The sequence below is a fragment of the Parus major genome, chromosome 1 (assembly GCF_001522545.3).
Source record: "Parus major isolate Abel chromosome 1, Parus_major1.1, whole genome shotgun sequence".
Lineage (NCBI taxonomy): Eukaryota > Metazoa > Chordata > Aves > Passeriformes > Paridae > Parus > Parus major.
The window spans coordinates 86242043-86263563 of NC_031768.1; the positions used below are offsets into that span (position 1 = coordinate 86242043).

Genomic DNA, 21521 nt, shown 5'->3' on the forward strand with positions numbered 1-21521 from the left:
GTCCCAGAAAATACAATCAAACTTCAGAAAAAGGGGCTGAAGGGTGAGTGGGATATGAAACAAGCTGAAAGACTGTAAGTTCTCCAAAGTCTCCTCAGTGAGAGGAAGGAAAAAACTGAAAGACAGGCAAAGCAGCTTTGGAGAGGCTAGGGAAGAAGTGGAGAGGGTGGGAGAGTCCCAGAGAACAGAGTAGCCTCACAGATACTGAGAGATTAGAAGAAAGCCTGAAAGAACCTCAGAGAAGAAAGTAGCATGAAGTCTGTAAATGTGAAGGATAACAAAGATTAGCCTCAGAAAGGTGGAAAAAGGTAGGCAAGAAAGAGACACAGAGATCAATACAGTAGCTTTGGAGAGGTGAGAAAGACTGAAACAACCTTGAAAGAGCAGAGAGTGGCTTCACAGAGACCAAGAAACAGATGTTTTAATGAGTCCAAGGAGGGCATGCAGTACCACTGGAGGGCCACAAAAGGAGGACAGACACTAGAAGAACCCCACAGCATGCAGAGTATCCGTAGGACAAGCTTTCCAGTTAGGCTGGAAAGCCTGTTGGAAAACATGCTATTGTCCCTGTTCCTCAAAGCAAGGGTCCATTGCCATAAAAGCCAAAGCTCTGTCTGCAACACTGGCTGTGCAGTCAGATCTTAACCCACAGGCTGGGGGCTCTCCTGCCCAAGCCTTGCCTTTCCACTGGCAGGACCAAGGAGAGCAGCGCCTGGGCTCCAGTGCCATGTAGCAACTCTTGGTTTGTCTAAGGTCTACCTTGACAGTGACACTGGTACACACATGGAGGAGCAAGCCAGAGGAGCAAGCCAAAGTCCAGACATGCCTTGGTGTTCTCTGCAACAGCCCCAGGTCCGACCTCTCTGCACTCAGGAGGTCACGTGAGGTATAAACAAGGTCAGTAGATGGGTGCCTCTGTACCCTATAGAAGGAATCTCCAAGCAGTGTCCCAGCACTGGCTCGGGCATGATGTGGATGCAGCTGGTTGTGCTGCATCCCTTGGCAATTCACAGCATCCTGAGGTAAACAGTGGGGCGGTGAGTACAAGAATTACAGCTCAGATGCACGTGTGTGTGCACATTTGAGTAGGGGAATGTGCTGTAGCTGTGTGGAAGCCTGACTCTGTACACCAGAGTGACTGGAGATTTTCTTTTCTCACTTTGTGGCAGGTTGACCCTCACCCACAGCTAAGCACCACACAACGTCTCACTTACTCCCCCCTGAAAACCACAGCAGGATGGGGAGAGCAAAAGTGAGAAAACTCACAGGCTGAGATAAAAATAGTTTATTAACTGAAGGAAAGAGGAAAGAGTAAAAAACAGTGATGCAAAAGCAGATTGATATCCAGTGAGTCTCTGAGCAATGGCTGCCTTCCCAAAATCTCTCTCCTCAATTTCTGTTACTGTGTATGATATTGTAGAGCATACAATATCATATGGGTCAGTTTAGGTCAGCTGTCCTGCTTGTGTCCCCTCCAAATTCTCAAATACCCCTGAGGGGGCTGAGTGGGAGTAAGAGAAAGCCTTGATGCTGTGCAGGCAGTGCTCAGCAATAGCCAGAACACAGGTATGTTACCAGGGCTTGCTTTAGTCACAAATCCCAAATGCAGCACCATACAGTCTGCTACAAAGAAAATTATCTCAGCCAGACCCCAGTACACTCTTAAACATCACTTGAGTCCTGGTGGATGGAGACATCATGAGGGTCCAGAGAGATGTGGGATGTAATTTTGCCTCTTCTTATGAATGCCTATCCTCTCCAGACTTCCCAGACAAACAGTCTCCCAGCCCCACAGTTTGTAATGTGGCATTGTCTCTGATCATCCCAATCTCGCTCACCACATTCCCCAGACACAGAAGAAACTACGGATACTTGCTTGTGCTGCCTAATGTAACTGGGCTCAAAACTACTCTGCAAATGCACCTCTCTCCTCAGAATAGTCCAGCCCAGCATGGGCAGCAAGGATGGACAAGCCATTCCCTCCATAAGTGTTACTCACTAGAGGTGAGGTGAACAGGGATGATATATCCAGCCATTGAACAAGGTTGGAAGTAATCCCTGCATCCTTTCCTAGGCTGCAGTGAATGGTGGGAGAGGAATGCATCAGGCTACAGATAAGTCTTTTTTCTCTATATAGAGAAGCAACGTGTATATTCAAATCTCAGGCTGATGGAGTCCATTGCAAGTGTGTACATAGAAACAAACACTATGCATGCTGCACATAGGAAGGTGCTGGGTTCAGATCCTCCCTCTCAGGTCATTTTCTCCTCATTTGTTACTCTGGAGATGATGAATGGATGACACTTAGGAGGCACAATACCTAGCTGGACATCTTGGAATTCCATTAAAATGGTCCTGGGGGAGGAGGGGAGGAGGGGTGCAGTTGCAGAAGAAAGGGCACTGGTGGTTGGGGATGATCTCTCTGGCTGGGGGGTTTCTCTTGGGAAATACAGAGATACTGTGAGAGGCCGGGGGTTCATTGAGACTTGGCTGGGGGTCAGGGGCTGGACTCAGCCCTTCTGCTCTCAGCGATTGGAGGGGAGAGTGGTGTGGGCAGTGGGCAGTTTCCCCAGCCGGTTTGCTACAGACCAGGTGCCACCGGGAGTGACAGAGACTGGCTGCTCGCTGTCAGTTTTGTAAGTGGAGCCATCTCCCCTCTGCCGGCTGTGACCAGAACTGCAGCGAGGGGGGAGCGCCTGCAGCCTGCAGGGACTGGGGTCCTGCTTTGGTGCTTGTGCTGCCCTTCTGGGTGATGGTTTGCCTTCTTATAGATATTCGAATAAAGAACTGTTACTCCTTTTCCCTTATCTCTGCCTGAAAGCCCTGCTATTTAAAAGCTTCAATAATTTGGAGAGAAGAGGAGGTCATATTTTCCATTCCAAGAAGCTTCCTGCTTTCCTGGGCAGACACCTGTCTCTTAAACCAGGACATGAGGGAAGTGGGGTGATGAGTGAAGTTCAGTCATTAGAACAACACAGAGTTGTTGACCCAGCAGTGCAGGGTCAGTGAGAACCAGCCCCATGCAGCTGTTCATGTGTCCTACCTGAGAAATTGTGCTGGTGCTGGCAGACTCACTGGTTTTGAGGTTATCTCATTCTCCGATTGTTTGACTCAGGTAAACAGGCATTATGCAATGCTGCAGTTAGCAATGTTGTGTCAGCCTGGAAAAGGCAGGAGTCAAAAAGTAGTGCAGGTCTTAAAGTCTTCTTCCTCGTGGGCCTTCTATGTTCATCTCCAGAGAGAAACAAACTAAAAGTTCTCTGCTTTCTGCAGCTGCTACAAGTGCATATATTTGTATTTCAGCTCTCTTAATGTCAGCTGAAGATCTGGAAACTTCTGAGATTCCTCAACAACACCCCCCCCCCATATCCCAAACAAATAATCCAGGCATGGTGGAGCTCAGTCTACCCATAAAAGGAGACAAAAAGGCAACTGGAAATTTTAAGCAGCCAAGTAATGGTAAAGTATTGGACATGAGAGTGAGACAACCAGGGGAAAAAAGAACATCTAGGAATGTGAAAGAAAAGTGAAAGGAGACAAGGAAATTTCTTAGGTATGGGTTTTATTCTCCATTAATAAGGGGTAGAACATGTACTGCTTGGGACAATGGCTTTCAGTCAGTATCACCAAACAAACAAACAACCAAACCAAACCAAACCACAACAAAAAAATCAAAACTGGAGATGTTCCCAGACCTTTTCCATCTCCCACAGAGTACAGAAGTGGTATAGCTGGAAGAAACAGAAGAAACAGGGCTAGAAAAGGATCTTCTAGTAAACAGAAGGATGCAGGAGATTCAGGTTAAGAAAAATCACCTGACACATCTAACAGCTCCTTGAACAACAAATCAAGAGGATGTAGACTTTCAAGGAAAAAATGTAAAATAATATTCTTCTATAGTTTCCTGAACATCTTAAGACCAATGCCATATTTGAGGTGGACAGCCATGGCTTCCAGATGCAGTGCTCTGTAATAAGCAGAGTATTTCCTCAATCTCTTCTCTTGCCTCTGGGCAAGAGACAGGTGTCACATGCATCCAACAATTCCCTTTGTGCTCCAATACACATGCCCATCATAAAATCTTGACATTTTCTGAAAAGTTGCAAAAGAGTTTCAGTGTTTTCTTTTCATGGCACAGTCATACTGTTATGTGGGGTCTTGGGGGAGGGCATGGAGTGGTTATATTTTATTCCTTCTTTGGTTGTTCTGTTTGGTTTCTGCTTATTTTCAGTTAATGCTGGCAGAATTATATGTCATTATCATTTACATTATCATTCGGTTGCATATATGTATCATTACACCGATTATTAAAAATTAATCTACTATGAAATGGCAAATAGCAAAGAATCAGCCACTTTCCCCTCTTGGAGAATGTATAATGGCGGTTTATGTTCCTTGTCTTTTCTTCGTTGATACACTCAAGGGCAGAGAGCAGCTCTTCAGAGGGACCCAGACAAGCTGGAGGAGTGGGATCAGAGGCACCATATGAAACTGAAAATGGACAAAAGCAAAATTCTGCACCTGGGAAGAGATAACCCCTGGGAACGATATTGGTTAGGAAATGGTGAGCAGCTATTCTGAAAAGGCAACGTGGTCCTGGTAGATGGAAAGCTGGATGTGATCCCACAGTGTGCCCTGGAGGCAGTGGGGGAAAACTGCACCCTTGGCTATAAAACAGCAGAACCATATTCAGGATCTCAAAAGAAAGGAGTACTAGGATTTTTCAAACCCATCTGAAATACTGCATCCAGTTTGAGGCTCACAATATATGAAAGGCTGATAAAATTGATCAATTGAAACAATTTCAGCAGAGGAGCACCAAGACGGTCAGGAGGCCAGAGCACTTGTACTGTGAGGAGAAACTGATGGACCAGGACTTGGTTAGCCTGGAGAAGTCTTGGGTGGGAACAATTTATTGCAACCATCCAGCAGGAGATTCCTTCTGCAGAGGTTAAGAAGAGCAGGCCAGGCTCCTCACAGTAGTGCATGGTGGTAGGAGAAAAGGCAGAAAGCTTAATCTGTAATGAGAGGACATAGGGAGAATTTTTTCATGCTGATGAGAGTCAAGTATAAAGCACTGGAAGAGGTTGGCTAGAGAGGTGTGCAGCCTGTATCCTTGCAGGTTTCAGGACCTGACTGGATAGAATCATGAACAAAATGACCTGAGAGTTGACCCTGATTCAAGCAGGAGGTTGTGCTAAGTCATATAACTGTAGAATGGTTTGGGTTGGAAGAGACCCTAAAGATCATCCAGTTCCAACCCCCCTGCCATGGGCAGAGACATATTCTACTGGATCAAGTTGCTCAGAGCCCCACACAACCTGTCCATGAACACTTCCAATGATAGAAGGTCACAATGAAGTCTCCCTGGAACCACCTCTTCTCCCAGCTAACAGCCCCAACTTTCTCAGTTTGTCTGTGGAAAAGAGGTGCTCCAGCCCTCTGAACACCTTTGTGAACCCCCTCAAAGATGACCAAGGCGCATTCCAACTTGAATCCTATTTTAATCCCCTGATACAATTAAAGAAGCACTGTCTTAGGGTAATTGACTGCAATTTCCCTCTGCTTCAGGTAGCTTTCACCAGCTTGGAGACACTATCTGTTATCTTCCTACCCAAGGAAAGGCACTGCCAGGAAGACTGAGGGAGCTCACCTCACAGGGTTTCACTGAAAGGAAAGAGTCAATGCCCACAAGTTGCAACACAAGAAATTCTGGAATGGACAGAAGGACAAAAGCTTCTTGCCCTTGAAAACAGTTCAGCATATATGCCTGTAGAGAAAAAAAAAAAAAAAAGTTTGAATGAGGAACTGAACAACCTAATGTAGATTAGGTTTAAGTAAGGCCTGTTTTGGTAAGGAGACTGGATTAATGAACTTCATCAGTCCTTTCAAACCTAAATTCTTCCATGATCCTACAATTTATGTACCAGGCAGTACCAGGGAGTTTTCTCTTTCACTTCCATTTGACCATTCCCTGCAATAATGGGTTTGTAACTCAAGTCATGTGGCCAAACCTCTCCACTCTCTGCCTTTTTGTTGCTTGAGGCTGATGAGAATCAATGAATACAATTATGTCTTTTTCAGCTAGGCTGTTAGTCTGCACACAGTACATCACATATCCACAGAAATCTTTGAGTTTGGAAGGTTTTTGTGCTGTTGCCATAAGGAGTCTGGCATTAGCATGTAGCTTCCTAAGAATACAGTCTCATACCAGGCTGGGTTTTCCCTGCAATGAAGATATTCTTATACTGAGAGAGATTTACACTCCATTATTATCAATCTAAACATACAAGGAAAGGGAAGAAACACACAACAAAAATCTCAATTCTATCTCATTTCAAGGCATAGCAGCAGAAACCTCTTTAAAACTTTTGGCTGCTAGAAAGCATTGTGCTACTGTAACTTCAAATACGCAAATTCTGCAAAAAGCCTGACTCTTACTTTAAAAATATACAACAGACAGCAATAGCAATAGAAATAGAGGCCCACATTAGACTTAAAGCACTGTCAGCATCTTCTTAATAAAAAAAAAAAGATGTTCAACAGACATTCAGCAGCTAAGGTGGTAACAGACTCCTTCCTTGCTTCAAGCCTGCGTATAGATCCATAAAGCAAGGCAGGATATGTCCCAACAAACTTCATGTGCTTTCCAACAATGTCAGTACAAATAACACACTTAAAAAAAGATGGCTGTACTTCCAGAAAGCTCCTTTATTCCAGAAGCATTATATTCATGCCAGTGAAATACCTCCAGTGATTCACCATGGGCTGCTTGACTCTAACTCAAATAAATAACCTTTTCTAACTCTGTATTCAGAGGCAAGGTCAGCACAGCCAGAATCTGGATAAACATCCTGTTTGACACTCCCTGAGAACTGGAGAAATTAATTATTTTCACTCCACCTGTGTTGTTCTTGGCATGCTGCTCACCAAAAATCCTTCACTGCAGGATGTGCTGCAATGACTGCACACATGTATGGAGACTGCCTGTGTTTTGGAGGTTCCCAGGCCACTGCCTGACTGCAGAGTGCTGTAGCTGGTGTCACTGCCAGCTTCTCCACCCAGCAGTTCTCCTCCTAGACCATCTGCCCCAAAGGGCTGGGGTGATCTACGCTAAGCACCGTGGCTTCTCTTACTAACTGGTCCTAGAGCTGCTGCTGCTGCTGCTTCCAGACCTCATTGTGGCATAAAGCTGCTCAGGGGCCCCAAGCACCTGCAGCAGCCTCTTATTGCTGCCCTCTTTGTTCTGTGACCTTCGCTGTGCACGGTGTGATGGTCACATCTGCTGCCGTGCCTGGCACTAGCCTGGTGTCATGGCTCTGGTGCCACAAGGGCCTGGTACCGGTACTGGTACTGGAACTAGGGCTGGGACTGTTACTGTTACTGGCACTGGCACTGGAACTGTAACTGTGACTTATGCTGATCCTGGGACTGGACCTGGGCCTGGTACTGATACAGCTACAGGGGCAGGTACCTCAACACCTTTTGGTACCAGAACTGGGACTGGGATTGACACCAGTACTCGGACTGGTAGTGAGACTGCAACAGGGATTGCAGGTGGTACTGGTGCTTGGACTGGGACTGGATTTGGGTCTGGTACTGGATTTAGTACTGGTACAGGTACTTGGACTGGTTTTGGAATTGGGACTGATGCCAGAATTGGGACTGGGCCTGGTAAAGGTACTGGCACTGAACTAGTATTGATGCTGGCACTGGGCCTGGTATTTGGACTGGTACAGGTACTTCTTGAACTGGTTTTGGATCTGGGACTGGTGCTGGAACAGGGACTGGTGCTTGGATTGGAACTGGTGCTGCTCCTAGCACAGGCAGTGTATTGATACTGGAACCAGGCCTGGCACTGGTAGTGGGACAGGTGCCTGGCCTGTCTTTGGCACTGGCACTGGTACTGGAAGTGATGCCGGTGCTAGGACTGTGCCGGTTCGGGTGCTGACACTGCGGTGCCGGTACCAGGGCTGGTGCCGGCACCAGGGCCAGGGCCCGGCCCCGAGCCCTCTGCGCATTACGACAGCGGCTCCAAACCCCCCGCCCCCTTCATTTGCATACCCGCCCCCGGCGGGCCAATGGGGCGCGGCCACCGCGGCGCCGGCCCCGCCCTCCGCGGCCGCCGGTAACGGAAGCGCCGGGAGCGGAGCGGGCCCCGCGCGCCCGGCCCGCGCGGCCTGCGGGAGCGCGCCCGGCGCGCGCGGCCCCTGCGGTGAGTGCGGGCGGGGCGGAACGGCCGCCGCCGCCGCCCCTCCCCCCGCGCCGTGCCGCGCCCCGAACCCCGAGCACCGAGCCTTGAGCCCCTCCGGCCGCGCCGCGCCGCGCAGCGCCCTGCTGCCGGGTCGGGCACGGGGGTGGGAGGCGTCGGCCGCTGCGTGTGGGCGAGCGGCCTGCGCGCCCGATGGAGGGGTAGTGCTTCTGTGCTCGGCTCGCTCGCCGGGCCGTGCCCCTGAGCGCCAATGGATTCGGCTCTGGAGGGTGCGGTTCCGGGTGTGATTGCGACGGCGGCCCCCGGCAGCACGGAGAGGGTGCGTGGGGGCGCAGGTGGGAAGGGCATTGTCATTCCACCGTGTGTCCCGTACTGGGGCTAATGCTGGTCCTTCTCGCCCCCCCTCCCAAGCCGTGCGCGCTCGCCTCAGGCAAGTCTCCTGATCAGGTGTCGTGATCTCTGAGGAAGAGCCGGAGGTTCTCTTAGCCCTGCCCGTGTTCCCAGCAGGATACTGTACCAAGGCGGTGTTTGCAGGAAGAAGAGCCTTTGGCAATAAAGCACGTTGTGCCAAGTGAAGCAGGGATCACTGAGTAGTCCGTTGGGATGGGGCTGTGGTTGTTATCATCCGGGTGGTGAGGCACTGGCACAGGCTGCCCAGAGAAGCTGTGGGTGCCCCATCCCTGGGAGTGTTCAAGGCCAGGTTCAATGGGATTTGGAGCTACCTGGTCCGGTGGAAGGTGTCCCTGCCCATGGCAGGGGACTGAAGCCAGATGATCTTAAAGTTCTCTTCTAACCCAAAGCATTCTGTGAGTCTACACACTGGAAGGCATTTATATCAGTCCAACATAAAGTACTTCTGGAAAAAAGAGGAAGTGCATTGTCAGTAATAGTAAAGCTGTTCAGTCACAGCACACAACAAGTACTGTTCTTGTTTAAGAAGATGTTTTTCCCTAAGAAATTTGTTTAATTTGAGCTGTTCTGGTAGCTTCTGGGCCAGTAGAAACAGTGCTATTGATGGGAGTTGAGACCCTTCTCAAAATGCTTCCTGATGCTTATAAATGGTGTGCATTTGATTTTGAATTAATCAGTAATTACTTCAAACATTTTGGATTTATGTCATCTTTGAGAACTGTTCTCTTGCTTGTATGGCTTTACATATTCATGCCTTCAGGTTTTTCCTGCATTCTTCTAAAGTATCCTGGAATCTACCTGCTTACCCTAGACTTTGCAAAGAGGGTAATATATGTGGATTGAATGTAAGATTTCTGAAAGCCATGGGAGTAACTCTTTAGTAAATGGCTTATTCTGGAGGCTGAGATGCCCCTCTTATGAGGACATAAGTGTGTTATCAGGAACAGATGATCATGCCTTCTCTGCTTGTGAAGGCATGTCCTCTTGTTCAAAGGGCATCATTGATTTGATTGATCAGAGTCAAGGCCCTGAACTAATGCTGGGAGGGAGCTGAGTTGGGACCATTTTAGTGGGAACATGAGGAAACAAAACATTATCAAGAAAAGCTTGAATTGCTTTCCTCAGCTTTAAAGAAGTACAGACTACTTCTGCCTGCTCTTAGTAGGATAGAACATAGTCAAATTCCAAGAGGAAGAATCAAATTGAAAGATTTTCATCAAAAGATGTCCAGTTGTGCTTTTAACACCAAGTGAACGTAGGCTCAGTGGCTGTGTTGCTGTGAGTAATAGAAGAGATGTTGATAGATGATCTCTGAAGCAGAGAATGGTTTTCTTACCTCTTTCAAAATACTTTTTCTGTGCAGCTGATTAACCTTTTGTATAGTGCTGCTTGAGCTTGAGGCAGCAATCCATACATGTAGCTTTGGCTATGCTTCCCATTTTCACTGAAGTAGGTTTGGCCTCAGATTCTGCAATTTGGTGATGTTTTTGAGGTCCGCTTGCAATTCCCCTGATCTCTAAGTGTCTACATTTTTGTAACCCTTTGGAGCTTTTGATAATTAGTGTACAACCTCTAGCTATTATCACAAAGAGATTTCTCAGATTTTTTTTTTGTTTTCCAAACAACTGCAGAAATACAACTAGCTTGGGAAAAATGGGGGGTGAAGGGTGGTGCTAGAAGTGCCTCCTGCTCTGAACTGCTGCCCCAGTAGCACCGGCTAGAACAAGGATGCCTACTTTTAGTCTCCAGTATTTGTCTTCTTTTAGGTCTCTATTTTTTCTGGGTTGAAGTGACCAGGAAACAACTGAAGCATCCAGGATACTAACTGCACATTGTTTGATTTGTGCTGAAGGGTGGTGTTTCACTTCTTGGAAGAAAAAGTGAATTTGAGGACATATTTGGGAAGACTGCCCAAGTGTTTTTCTTAAACAAAGTGGATGAATTGCTGACCTTTTCTGGGAGTGGGGCAAGTTTTTTCTCTGAAAGATTCCCTGAAGCTTACTTAGAATTTTTGCTTGGGGAGGTTGTTGCAGGATGTTGACATATTAGGAAATACATGCAAATAGAGGTTAGCACTTTCAGAGTTTTCAGAATTTTATTGACAAACAAATAATGAGCTGAATTCTGGCAGGGACTGTTCTTCTAAAGGTATTCTGGCATAGCTCTTGGTAGGCTTAAACCTGTCTAGCTGCTTTTTGAACTTCCAAAGATTTGCAGCATCCACACCATACCATGAAAATAAATCCCATAGGTTGCCATCTGGTTCATGAACTTCTTCTTTCACTTACTTTGTGACATGTGCAACGTTTGATAGGTGTCTCCTCTATCTCAGAAGAAAATGTGATTATTCCCTATTTGGTTTTGTCATGATTTCATAGGCCTCTGTATCCTTTCCTCAGTTCTTTTTTTCCATCCTTCAGAACCCTGTGGTAGTCAGGGTGTGGGAGCCACTCTTGCTTTTGGTGTGAACCTTCTCTGTAAATACAAGTACAGAGTACCAGGAATTTTACTGTGTCATTTTTAAGTGGGTGCATTAGGGGGAAAATTCTTCTTAATGTAGTGTAAATGAATATTCTGCTGTGGTCTTGCACAGTTAAATAATCGTATTCTTTGTCTTAGTTTTAAGTTTTTTTCTTACAACTTTTGATTTCCAGTCTGATTTGTTGAGGTGAGTACCTAGTAGATGTTTCCACCAAGCTGTTGGATGTAACCCAAACACCTCATTCTTGAGAAGAGTGAATGAAGAGCCTGTTGTATATTTCTGAGTGGCCTTAATCCAATAACCATCAATATGAAATTTAGCACCTCTCTGATCACATAAAGCCTATAGCTCTTGCCTTTGCTGTCAACCTTTACAGACAATTAACAGAATTTTGAGTGTTTAACTAAGTTAAAGGATACTACTGGATAAGTAGCAAATTGAGAGTTTTTATCTGGAAAAGAAAGAACAGATCTTTCCTCAGCATGATAGGATTTTTCTTTTTTTTTGGTAGTTATTGCAAGTGCACTTTATTTTGCTTTTTTTATAAATTATCTAAACTTTTTTTGTGTGTATGTGTGTGAATGTTTCAGGAAATGCTTCAAGGACCATCAGAAGATGTGTTTGCAAAGATGGAAAGTCCAGTTGAAGACATGGATACCTCCGATACCCAGTGGGGCTGGTTTTATTTGGCTGAGTGTGGTAAATGGCATATGTTTCAGGTAAATACCTATGAAGTTACATTTACTCTGATGGATTCCATACATTGAATTACCTATGGCTGAGTTTGTCTTAATGTTCTTTTTATTTTATTTTGAAGACTGACTCAAACAGTCACTGCTCTATTAGCAGTGAAGATATTGAAAGGAGTTTCCGAACAAACCCTCACGGATCTCTGTCTTTTACCACTGCAAAGTTTAACTACACACTGGACTTTTCAGGTATGTGTCTGTCCAAAGAGTAAATTTAAACCACAGAAGGTCTCAGATACACCAGCACATTTGTTCATTCAGCAGGTTATTCTCCTCATATCTGGTGCAAAAACATGATTAAAGAATGTCTTCTTTACTGGAAAGCACATAGGAGTTTTTAGAAGCAGCTGCCCTGTTTTGTACACAGAATTTTTTGTGTAGTTACAGAAATAGCTAGGAATAGCATGTTTTGTTTAATAGCACTTCATTGTGTTCCTACTGCTTGCTTCAGCTGTAGGTGGCTTGTAGGATACATCTCTTAAACTGGGAAGGTTAAACCTTTTTTCTTAACTTCCTGTAAGCTTGGAAAACCTTCCATTCAGTCTGTGTAAGAAACAGTGCTGTAAAGGAGACTTCCTGCAAAATACTGGCATCAAAGTGATTTAATAATTCAGCAGGTAGTTTAAGCCAGTTCTGTTCTCAGAATAACAAGGAGATAGGCAAAAAGATTTACTAGGAAATTCGAAAGATCTCACTTATGCTGTTCTTGTAAATTACAGAGTATTACAGGTTTCTAATGGATGTAAATAATTATAATTATAATCTCTTCTTTGTTCAAAGGTGTGTTCTAGTAAATTTCTTTTAAGTTTTTCTATTCATAGATGGTTTATTTTCTGATTAAATTACAAAACAGCTGTATGCTTAAATATAGGAAATTAAGGAAATAAATACATATTCTGATATATGTATTTGAATTTCAAATATTTCAAATACAGAAACTGGGGACTGAGTAAAACAGCAATATCCTGGCAGTAAAGTGGTATCTAACAATACAAGGAGTTTTATGCTTACTTGAGTTGAAATGTCTCTTTATAAAAACTATGTTAAGAGTAAAAACACTACAAGCAAATCTTAAAGAACAATTTTCATGTTACTCTTTAGGTCATGATGTCTTACACTAAGGATAGTGTATTCTTTGTCATCCCATTCAAGTCACTGGAAGTTTTGGCTGTGATTTAGTCAGGTTGAATGTTAGATGGATATTTAAAAAAGAAATTATTCATGTGCATAATATTTGGGCATTTTGCCAACTCCTATAAATGCCGATGCTTTTAGAAACATTTTTTGAAAATGCTGATTTGTTACTTGTTGAAATAGGAATTCCTGTCAAGTAATTTAGGGTGTAGTAACGTTCTTTTAAAAGATGACACTTAAATGTTTCATATGCTGCAGATGAATTCCCAAAAATTTCATACTAATTCTTGTTTTATGCTCAGTGATGAAACAAATCAACCTAACTACCCTTAAACAACGCCCAATAAAGCGAGCTCCCTTTGCAATCAATTCATTCAGGTAAGGAAATAAGAGAAAGTCTCTGTATTTTTTTTTATCCCTGATTCTTCTAAGTAAAATGAAACAAAAATGTTTTATCTTTATTGTTTATATTTCTTTGCTTTTGGAATCACTTGTTCTGAATAACTGTTGAATCAGAATTGCTGCAGGGAAGCAGCACCAAAAAATGGAATCCATTGACTCTATAAATTATTTAGAAGTATTATTGTAATAGCAAAAAAAGAATGAGTTATATGTCATGCCTATATTTTACTCATTTACTCTAAAATGACTTGGAGTTGAATTGTGTTGTAACAATTATTTTATGAGTCTGATTGCTTTAGATTGTCAGTTTCTTGCCATTTCACCAGTCATTAGATGTAAAGGTGAGCTGATGTAAACCTGGAACTCACTAAACAATAAACTGAACTATGCAGTGTTACTACCACAGATGAAATTGAGTATATGGGATATGTGGGTTTTTTTCCCAAATAGTTTATAAGAAAAAATTCAGTTCTGAATTGTAATGTTGTTATACATTCAAAAAGAAATTTATTATTTGACATAAGAAATATAATAGCAATATGTTTACACTGACTGTCAAGAAAACCTGTGTTTTTGAAGTGTCAACGCTTTTTCAGTAGATATTTGCTAAATAGTGGCAATTTACTTTGTTTTTTCAATAATTACATTCAATACTTTTATTTCCATGTGGTGACATTCTTTACTTTTAGAAAATTCTTTCTTTTAGTCCCAGTTTTAAGGCTTTATATCTTCTGTGTATGTAGTGCATGTGCTTAAACCACTCTTGTTTAGTAGCTTTTCTGTATAAACTTCTTGGGGGTTGCTTTTTTTGCATACTGTGTTGTTTGGAGGAGTTTGACAGGAAAAAAATGTCTCGTGTCTTTGAAGTGATGCATTTTTTTACCTTTTTTGTTTGAAGTTTCATCTGTGAAAATGAGGCTATCCCTATGCCTTCACACTGGGAGAATGTAAATACTGAGGAGCCATACCAGGTAAGAGTTGGTGTGCAACTTGGTCAAAAACATGTGACAATGAAATAATGCATTGAATTGAAATCGCACTAACCTTTTTTTTTCCAGCTTATTCCATTGCAAAAGAAAACAAATGAATATAATGAAGTTTCTAGTCTCTTTGGAAAAACAATGGATAGCCACCGAATTAAAAGAATTAAGAGAATACAAAATCTAGACTTGTGGGAGTTTTTTTGCAGGTGAGATTATTTCTAAAACCAACAGTTTTAGGATTGTTAATGGAGAAGTTTTAAGTCATGCATCAGAAATATGTTTAACTGTTTTTATTATAAATGGAATTTTTATTACTTTTTAACTTTTAAAGATTTTCTTATTTGTCATTTCTCTTTATTCAAAATTTAATTTTCAAGCCTATGTAGATTCTACAGGTGCAGAAATGTAATACTTGTAGAAATGTATTAGATAAAGCTGTAGCAAAATAATGTATTTAAGATGTTCAGAATATCTGTGTGGTTGATGCCCATGATCCTTACAGTGAAGTAAGAAGAACAAAAATTAGCTTTTTGTAAAATGATTCCTTGAGAGGCTTGTGTATTATTTTAATTTTTACTGAACAAAGCAAATTAATATTTCAGTCTTGTTGAATTTCTCAGTTTTGTGCAGCACAGAATTAAGTGTCTAATTAACCCATATTCATGCAATTTATTTTAAGTTTAATGCGCTACAAAACTTTATTCCAAGTTCTTGGCTTTTCCCTCTTTGTATTGTGCTGGCCTGGAAGAAGTAGGAAGTTCTCAGTTTGGTGTCCACTTATTTTTTTCTTAAGCAATTGTACTTGACAAATGTTATGTGTATCTTGTAGGAAGGAGTACATATCAGAAGGTTTAAGATATTTTGCACTAATAAAATAATCTCGACTAAGTTAAAAAGTGAGGAAATAACTAATCAGATATATACTAAAATCTTGCATAAGTTACATGATTTTAAAAAAAATATGTAATTTGTTGTTAATTTAAAGCTATATCATTAACATGTGTGAGGAAGTGAAATTCCTTACATATGTTCAATGGTTAAGAGAGTTATCCTACTTTTAGTTAAGTTTCCTTTCTCTCTTGGTGGAGTGAGGAAGTGGGTCAGCAGAACTGCTTCCTTGGAGTTCCAGAGGTCAGACTTTGGGTTGTTCAGGAGATTGTTTGACAGAGTCCCTTGTGAGGCAGTCCTGAAGGGCAAAGGAGTCCAGGAAGGCTGAACACTCTGCAAGAGGGAAATCCTAAAGGCTCTGGAGCAGGCTATCCCCATGTGCTGAAAGACAGGTAGTAGAGGAATAAGATCATCCTGGCTGAACACAGAACTTCAGCTGGAATTCAGACAAAAAAGAGAGTTTATGACCTTGGGAAGAAGGGGCAGGCAACTCAGGAGGAGTAAAAGATGTATTGCAGGAAGAAAATTAGAAGGACCAACTAGAACTTAATTTGGCCACTGCTGTAAAAGACAATGAAAATACATTTAAAGTAAATCATCAACAAAAGGTAGGCTGTAGATAATCTCTGTCCCTTACTGGATATGGGGGAAACATAGTGACAAAAGATGAGGAAAGGACTGAGGCAATAAAGGCATTAAAGTAAGACAGTTGTTATCTGGGCACTCCAGACCCTGAGCTGGTAGGCAGAAGCGGGGAGCAAAATGCAGCCCTCATAATTCAAGAGAAAATGGAACCTGCTATCCCACAGAGGTCTATGGGGATGTGTGGAATGCACTGGCAGGTACCAAGGGAGATGGGAAGGTGCTCACTGAGCCACTTTCAACCATTTACCAGCAGTCCTGGCTCACTGGGGAAGTCCCAGTTGGCTTCGGTGAGCAAATGTGATTCCCATGCACAAACAGGATTGGAAGGAAGATACAGAGAACTACAGACCTGTCAGGCTGAGCTCAGTGCCAGGGAAGGTCAAGGAACAGCTCATTCTGAGTGCCATCACACGTGCAGGGCTACCAGGGGTCAGGCCCAGCCAGCATAAGTTTAGGGAAGGCAGGTCCTGCTTGATGACCCACCTCACCTTCTTCTGTGATCCACTAAGTGGATGAGGGAAAGGCTGCAGTTATTTTTTACCTGGACTTCAGTAGAGCCTTTGACACTTGTTTTCCCACAGCATTCTCCTGGAGAGCCTGGCTGCTCGTGGCTAGGGGAGGTGCACTCCTTGCTGGGTAAAAAACTCTCTGGATAGCCAGGCCCAGGGAGAGGTGGTGAATGGAGTTACACCCAGCTGGTCACTAGTGGGGTCCCCCAGGGCTCAGTGTTGGGGCTGCTCCTGCTTAATTATCAGTGACCTGAGGGGATCAAGGGCACCCTCAGTCAGTTTGCAGGAGACACCAAGCTGGGTAGGAGTGTTGATCTGCTGAGGGCAGGAAGGCTCTGCAGAGGGATCTGGACAGGCTGGATCCATAGGTCAAGGCCAGTGGTGCGAGGTTCAATAAGGTAAAATGCCAGGTCCTGCCCTTGGGTCACAGACAGTGCCATAAGCACTCACTGGTGAAGAAGTTATTGCCTGGTAGTATATTACAAAGAAATAGCTATTCCAGCATTTCAAATTCACTTATTTTGGTGTCCCAGGGAGGAAGGTTGAAAAGGGGATGATACTTAGTCTAGCATTTCAGTTTGGAGTTGTCGAGTACAAATAAAAAAAGGTGTTGGTCAGTGAAATTGTTGACCAGTTTTAGAAAAAGCTTAGGTGCTTACATAGGTACAAAAAACATGTCTCTGGGTATTTAGTTTTACTGTAGTTTTTGCCTTTTATTGAGTGAATTGGCTGGATGAGATTTTTCACAGTGCTGGATCAACTTAATTTTGTTGAACCGGATTATCTTGTCACTGCTTGTGGAAGGTGCTAAGATGGTGCTTTTTAGAACAGTTGGACTCCTCAATACCTGTTCCAAATTACCAACGTATCCTGTTGTGGCATCTCTGTATTCTGCACAACCAGCTTGCCAGTGCACCCAGTATATTCAACTGCTTAGGAGGAACAATTGCTACTTAAACTTTAATGGTTTTGTAAAAGTGTTTTGTTTAATTGATAAGGGATTACATTTGATCATTGCTTGAATGATTATTTGCATCACTGTAGTGGTCAGAACACATTTGCCTTTTACAGTAGTTCCTATGTTAATAACAATTCTAAATTTGCTTTATGAAATGAACTGGTCAGAGATAGTAAAGGACTGTTACAGAACATCTTTTGACAATTGATTGTTCAGTTTTTCTATAAATTTGTTCCATTCCCCTGTTTCAAGAGAAGTTACTTGAGGCTACATTTATATATATTGTCAGAGATCAACATCCAACAACAGAGGGCTGCTGGTTGAAGAAATTTCAGGTGTTCAGCATAACTAGCCCTTAGATCAGTTCTTGCTGGTTTGCCTAGGTAATAGTGCTTTATAATCTACCAACTTTGTTATCCCTTCCACCATGACATTAAAGTAGGTGGAAGAAACAAAATGTGCAAAATTACCTTTCTTTTAAAGATGTATCAGCAGAAAAAGACCACACTGAAACTAATAACACAGGAACAATGTTGATAAAATGGATGTAGGAAGACCTTTTTTCCAAATCTTAGACTGTGTCAGGAAATAACCCTACAGCATTCAGCAATGTGTGATTTCTAAATATGTACCTTAAGAATTCTGACCTGTTTAAAAACTAGATTAATCCAATTGTAAGTTGGAATGTGTTAGGTCTGTACCCTGAGCAGTGTTTTCACAGTAGTAATTTAGCATGTTTTTACAACTAGTTATTTCTTATGTGCTTATTTATGTATTTATTGTGTGTTTTCTGTAGGAAGAAAGCTCAGCTGAAGAAGAAAAGAGGTGTCCCAACGATTAATGAGCAGATGCTGTTTCATGGCACCAGTAATGAATTTGTAGAAGCAATATGTATTCATAACTTTGACTGGAGAATAAATGGGATGCATGCTGCTGTGTATGGAAAAGGTAAGTATTGCTGTCACATACAACAGTGGTAATGTTAGCAGCTCAGCATTGTGCTCCTTGTAGTGTGCACTTTGTGATGCATGCCTTATGTTTACCCAAGAGCTGTTTAATACACCTCTGCTTTTATGGCAAGTGTAATTAAGGATGCAGTAAGGAATGTAATTGTCACAACTGCCTGGTAGGGCCAGGGAGCATGGGGAAGGGATGCCCTGCAAAGCAGTCTTGATCATGAGATAATCTCCCTGGTAAAATGTTCACACTAAAAATATTTGAACATATTGTCATAACAATTAACAACAACAGAAGAATTGCTGATGAACACAGACTGACATGTTTCATCATCTTGATAGCTATGCCCTCTTAGTCATGCTAAGAACATCATCAAATTTTCTATGCTTTTTATTTGAAAGGGACCTATTTTGCAAGAGATGCATCATATTCCAGCCATTTCTGCAAAGAGAGCATGAAGCACGGAGATACTTTCCAGATTCATGGTGTGAACCTGCAGCCTCATCTGCACAGACCAGATAAAGTCATGTTTCTTGCTCGTGTATTAACTGGTGACTATATCGGCGGTGATTCAAAATACATAAGGCCTCCTTCAAAAGATGGAAGCTTTGTGAACTTGTATGACAGCTGTGTGGATAATACCTGGAACCCAAAGATCTTCGTCATCTTCGATGCCAACCAAATCTACCCTGAGTACTTAATAGAATTTTGTTAAGTTTGAACTGAGTACTGTTTGTGGTTCTTTGATACTTTTGTTCCTTTTGTAAAGACAACAACATAGAAACACGATGCATGAAAGAGAGGTGAAAGAAAAGCTGGCATACACTTATGGAGGAGGAAAGCTATTAAATAATTAAGAGAGACTCGTGAACTGTTTTTAAAAATCTGTAAACTTTACTAATGCATTTTTCAAATTTAGAGACTATTGCAAATCTGAAATTGCTTAGTGAGCCTTAAATACATTGAGCATTGGTAAGTTTTCAAAGGCAAGATATACATTTTGATTTTCTAAAGTATATTAAAAGCTGTAGAAATATGCCTCTAATATAGTATGCATATGATGAAACTAATCTTTTATAAAGATTGCCTATAAAACATAAAGTAAGAACAACAACAGCAAAACCCCAGGGGACATGGCTATGTGTGTGTGTGTGTGTTCTGTAGTACTTGTTACTTTCTTTAGAGGTCTCTTAGTTTGGATTCTAAACCCAAAAAACCAAAAAGGATCTACAGCTCCTTCATCACTTTCTTCCAGATAAAGTTCAACAAGGCTGTCAGGTTTAACTTTCTGTACATTTTACTGTAAGCTTCAATTATTTACTGGAAAAATAACAAAGCCCTTGCAGTATGATTTGACTGTTGGTTTTGATGGAAAGAAGGCCTATAAAGTTGTGATTAGTTGTTAGTTGTTTGGTATGTTGGGCTCACTGTTGGGATATCAGCAGTGCCATACACCTTTCTCACTTCTTATCCAATGGAATTTTTGCCATCTTGTTACAGTATCCATGTGCTGCTGTAATTCCTGTCTGGACAGAGTTTGAGACACACTCAGTGCACATATATTTGGTGTTACTGAAGACAATGTTCAGATTAACTTAACTGGAAACAATACAGTCAATCAGACAAGGAAAATTTCAAAGGAGGCCATCCTTTGTTTTTTAAACACTATAATAGAAAACTTTCAGTAACAGTTGGTTAGACCAGACTTTCATAACAAGAATTTCATAGCAAGGGCAAAACAGACAATATTTGGGTAAAGAACAAACCTGAGTACCTAAACACATGAAGAGGCTGGGGAAGGGGCTGTTACAGTGGAGTGCACTGTTGTGTGAAACATTTGCTATGGAATTGTGTCCCCAGTGTCATTTCTTAAAGGACCTAAGTAGCACTAATGAATAAAATCAAAGATTAAACCTTTCCAGGCTTTTACTTTGGCTATGGCCAGTAACAAGTCCCTGTAGAATCAGTATATAATTATGGCAGACGTAGAATGATCTGTGTTGGTTTGTTAGAGAATTGTTAATTGACTTTTTGGAGTCGAAAAGGCTGTGTTTGAAATCTATTGCATTTAAAGGCACTGCAGCTGCTGGCATGACCAGGTCTGCTCAAAGCCATACTAAACCGGTGGAACTGGAAGCAGAAGATGACGACATATCTGGCATCATAACTGAGGACACAAATATCTCTTCCTTCTCCTGAGTGCTGTTACCACTGTTTGTCTTTCACAAGTTGTGCATGTGTTTCTATTTGTAATTTCATGGCAGTTTTCCTGTCCCTAAACCATTTAGGGCTAAAATGCATTTTCCTTTATTTTAGGAAGTATAATTTCTGATCCCAGTTGGGAACTCTAGTTCTACTCTCATAGGTATGATTTGTGTTTGATTCACTACTACACTCACTCTGCAAAAGGCACTTTGTTCCCCACATTGTATGAAATAATAGTGAATAACGCAGGGAATTTGTGTATTACTGAATCCTTTTTATTCTTACACAGTATTCTACAGAGCATACATTTTGTGAAACTAGCAAATACATGTGCTGTTGTTCCTTTGATTTTATCTTTTATTTCTACTGAAACTGATGTTTTTAGTTTAAAAAAACCTGAAATTTCTTTTTTAGCACCTCATGGACACGAAAGTACCCCAATCTTTACTGATCTCAGAGACTTTTCTGATTGTTTGTGTGGTGGTGTCTTGTTTGCTGCTTAATTTGAATTTAATGGCACAATCTTAATCTTACTGCACAATTGAAATTTACCTCTTCTTTGAATGTTCAATGTGTTCTGCTTTTTGTGTTGATGAATTTTGTTACTGAAGATGTCTGTAAAGTAACTGTCCTTTCTCTGGCAAGGGGAGAGCAGTTATTGCAAGCAAAGTCCAGAACTGTATAAATAACCAATACAGGAAATGGACTTAATAAAAGGAGCAGTGAGAAAGAAAGGGAGGAAAATAATTTCTTGGCCTTTGGATTGTTAAAGAAAAGAGAAGGGATCTTTGTGTGATTCTGAGGAAGGAAACCTGCTGTTTTCTGTTGATGTTTCATGTAGTGAAACTTTGTTCTCCATTTTGGGTTTATACCTGTGCAAGAGAGCCTGTTATTCTCTTAGGTGTCTTGATCTGAGTTAGAGCTTTCTTACTAAATTATTCTTGTGGCAGAGTGTTTTCACATGAGTACAGCACTTCAGGATGAAT

At 42.1% G+C, this 21521-nt stretch overlaps 1 protein-coding gene across 3 annotated transcripts; it reads left to right on the forward strand.

The window, feature by feature from the left end:
• The first annotated feature begins 8177 nt into the window (after positions 1-8177).
• PARP11 (poly(ADP-ribose) polymerase family member 11) lies at positions 8178-21269 on the forward strand. Of its 3 annotated transcripts, none has more exons than XM_015643076.3 (8): positions 8178-8215; positions 11696-11824; positions 11923-12043; positions 13291-13366; positions 14289-14361; positions 14449-14579; positions 18170-18321; positions 18732-21269. In XM_015643076.3, the coding sequence occupies exons 2-8, from the start codon at positions 11699-11701 to the stop codon at positions 19043-19045; spliced, it is 993 nt and encodes a 330-aa protein (XP_015498562.1). In that variant the 5' UTR covers positions 8178-8215; positions 11696-11698; the 3' UTR covers positions 19046-21269. The 3 variants fall into 3 exon arrangements, with proteins under 3 accessions (XP_015498562.1, XP_015498546.1, XP_033372664.1); XM_015643060.3 differs by lacking the exon at positions 8178-8215 and adding an exon at positions 8330-8531; XM_033516773.1 differs by lacking the exon at positions 8178-8215 and adding an exon at positions 8567-9018.
• Positions 21270-21521: the final 252 nt, after the last annotated feature.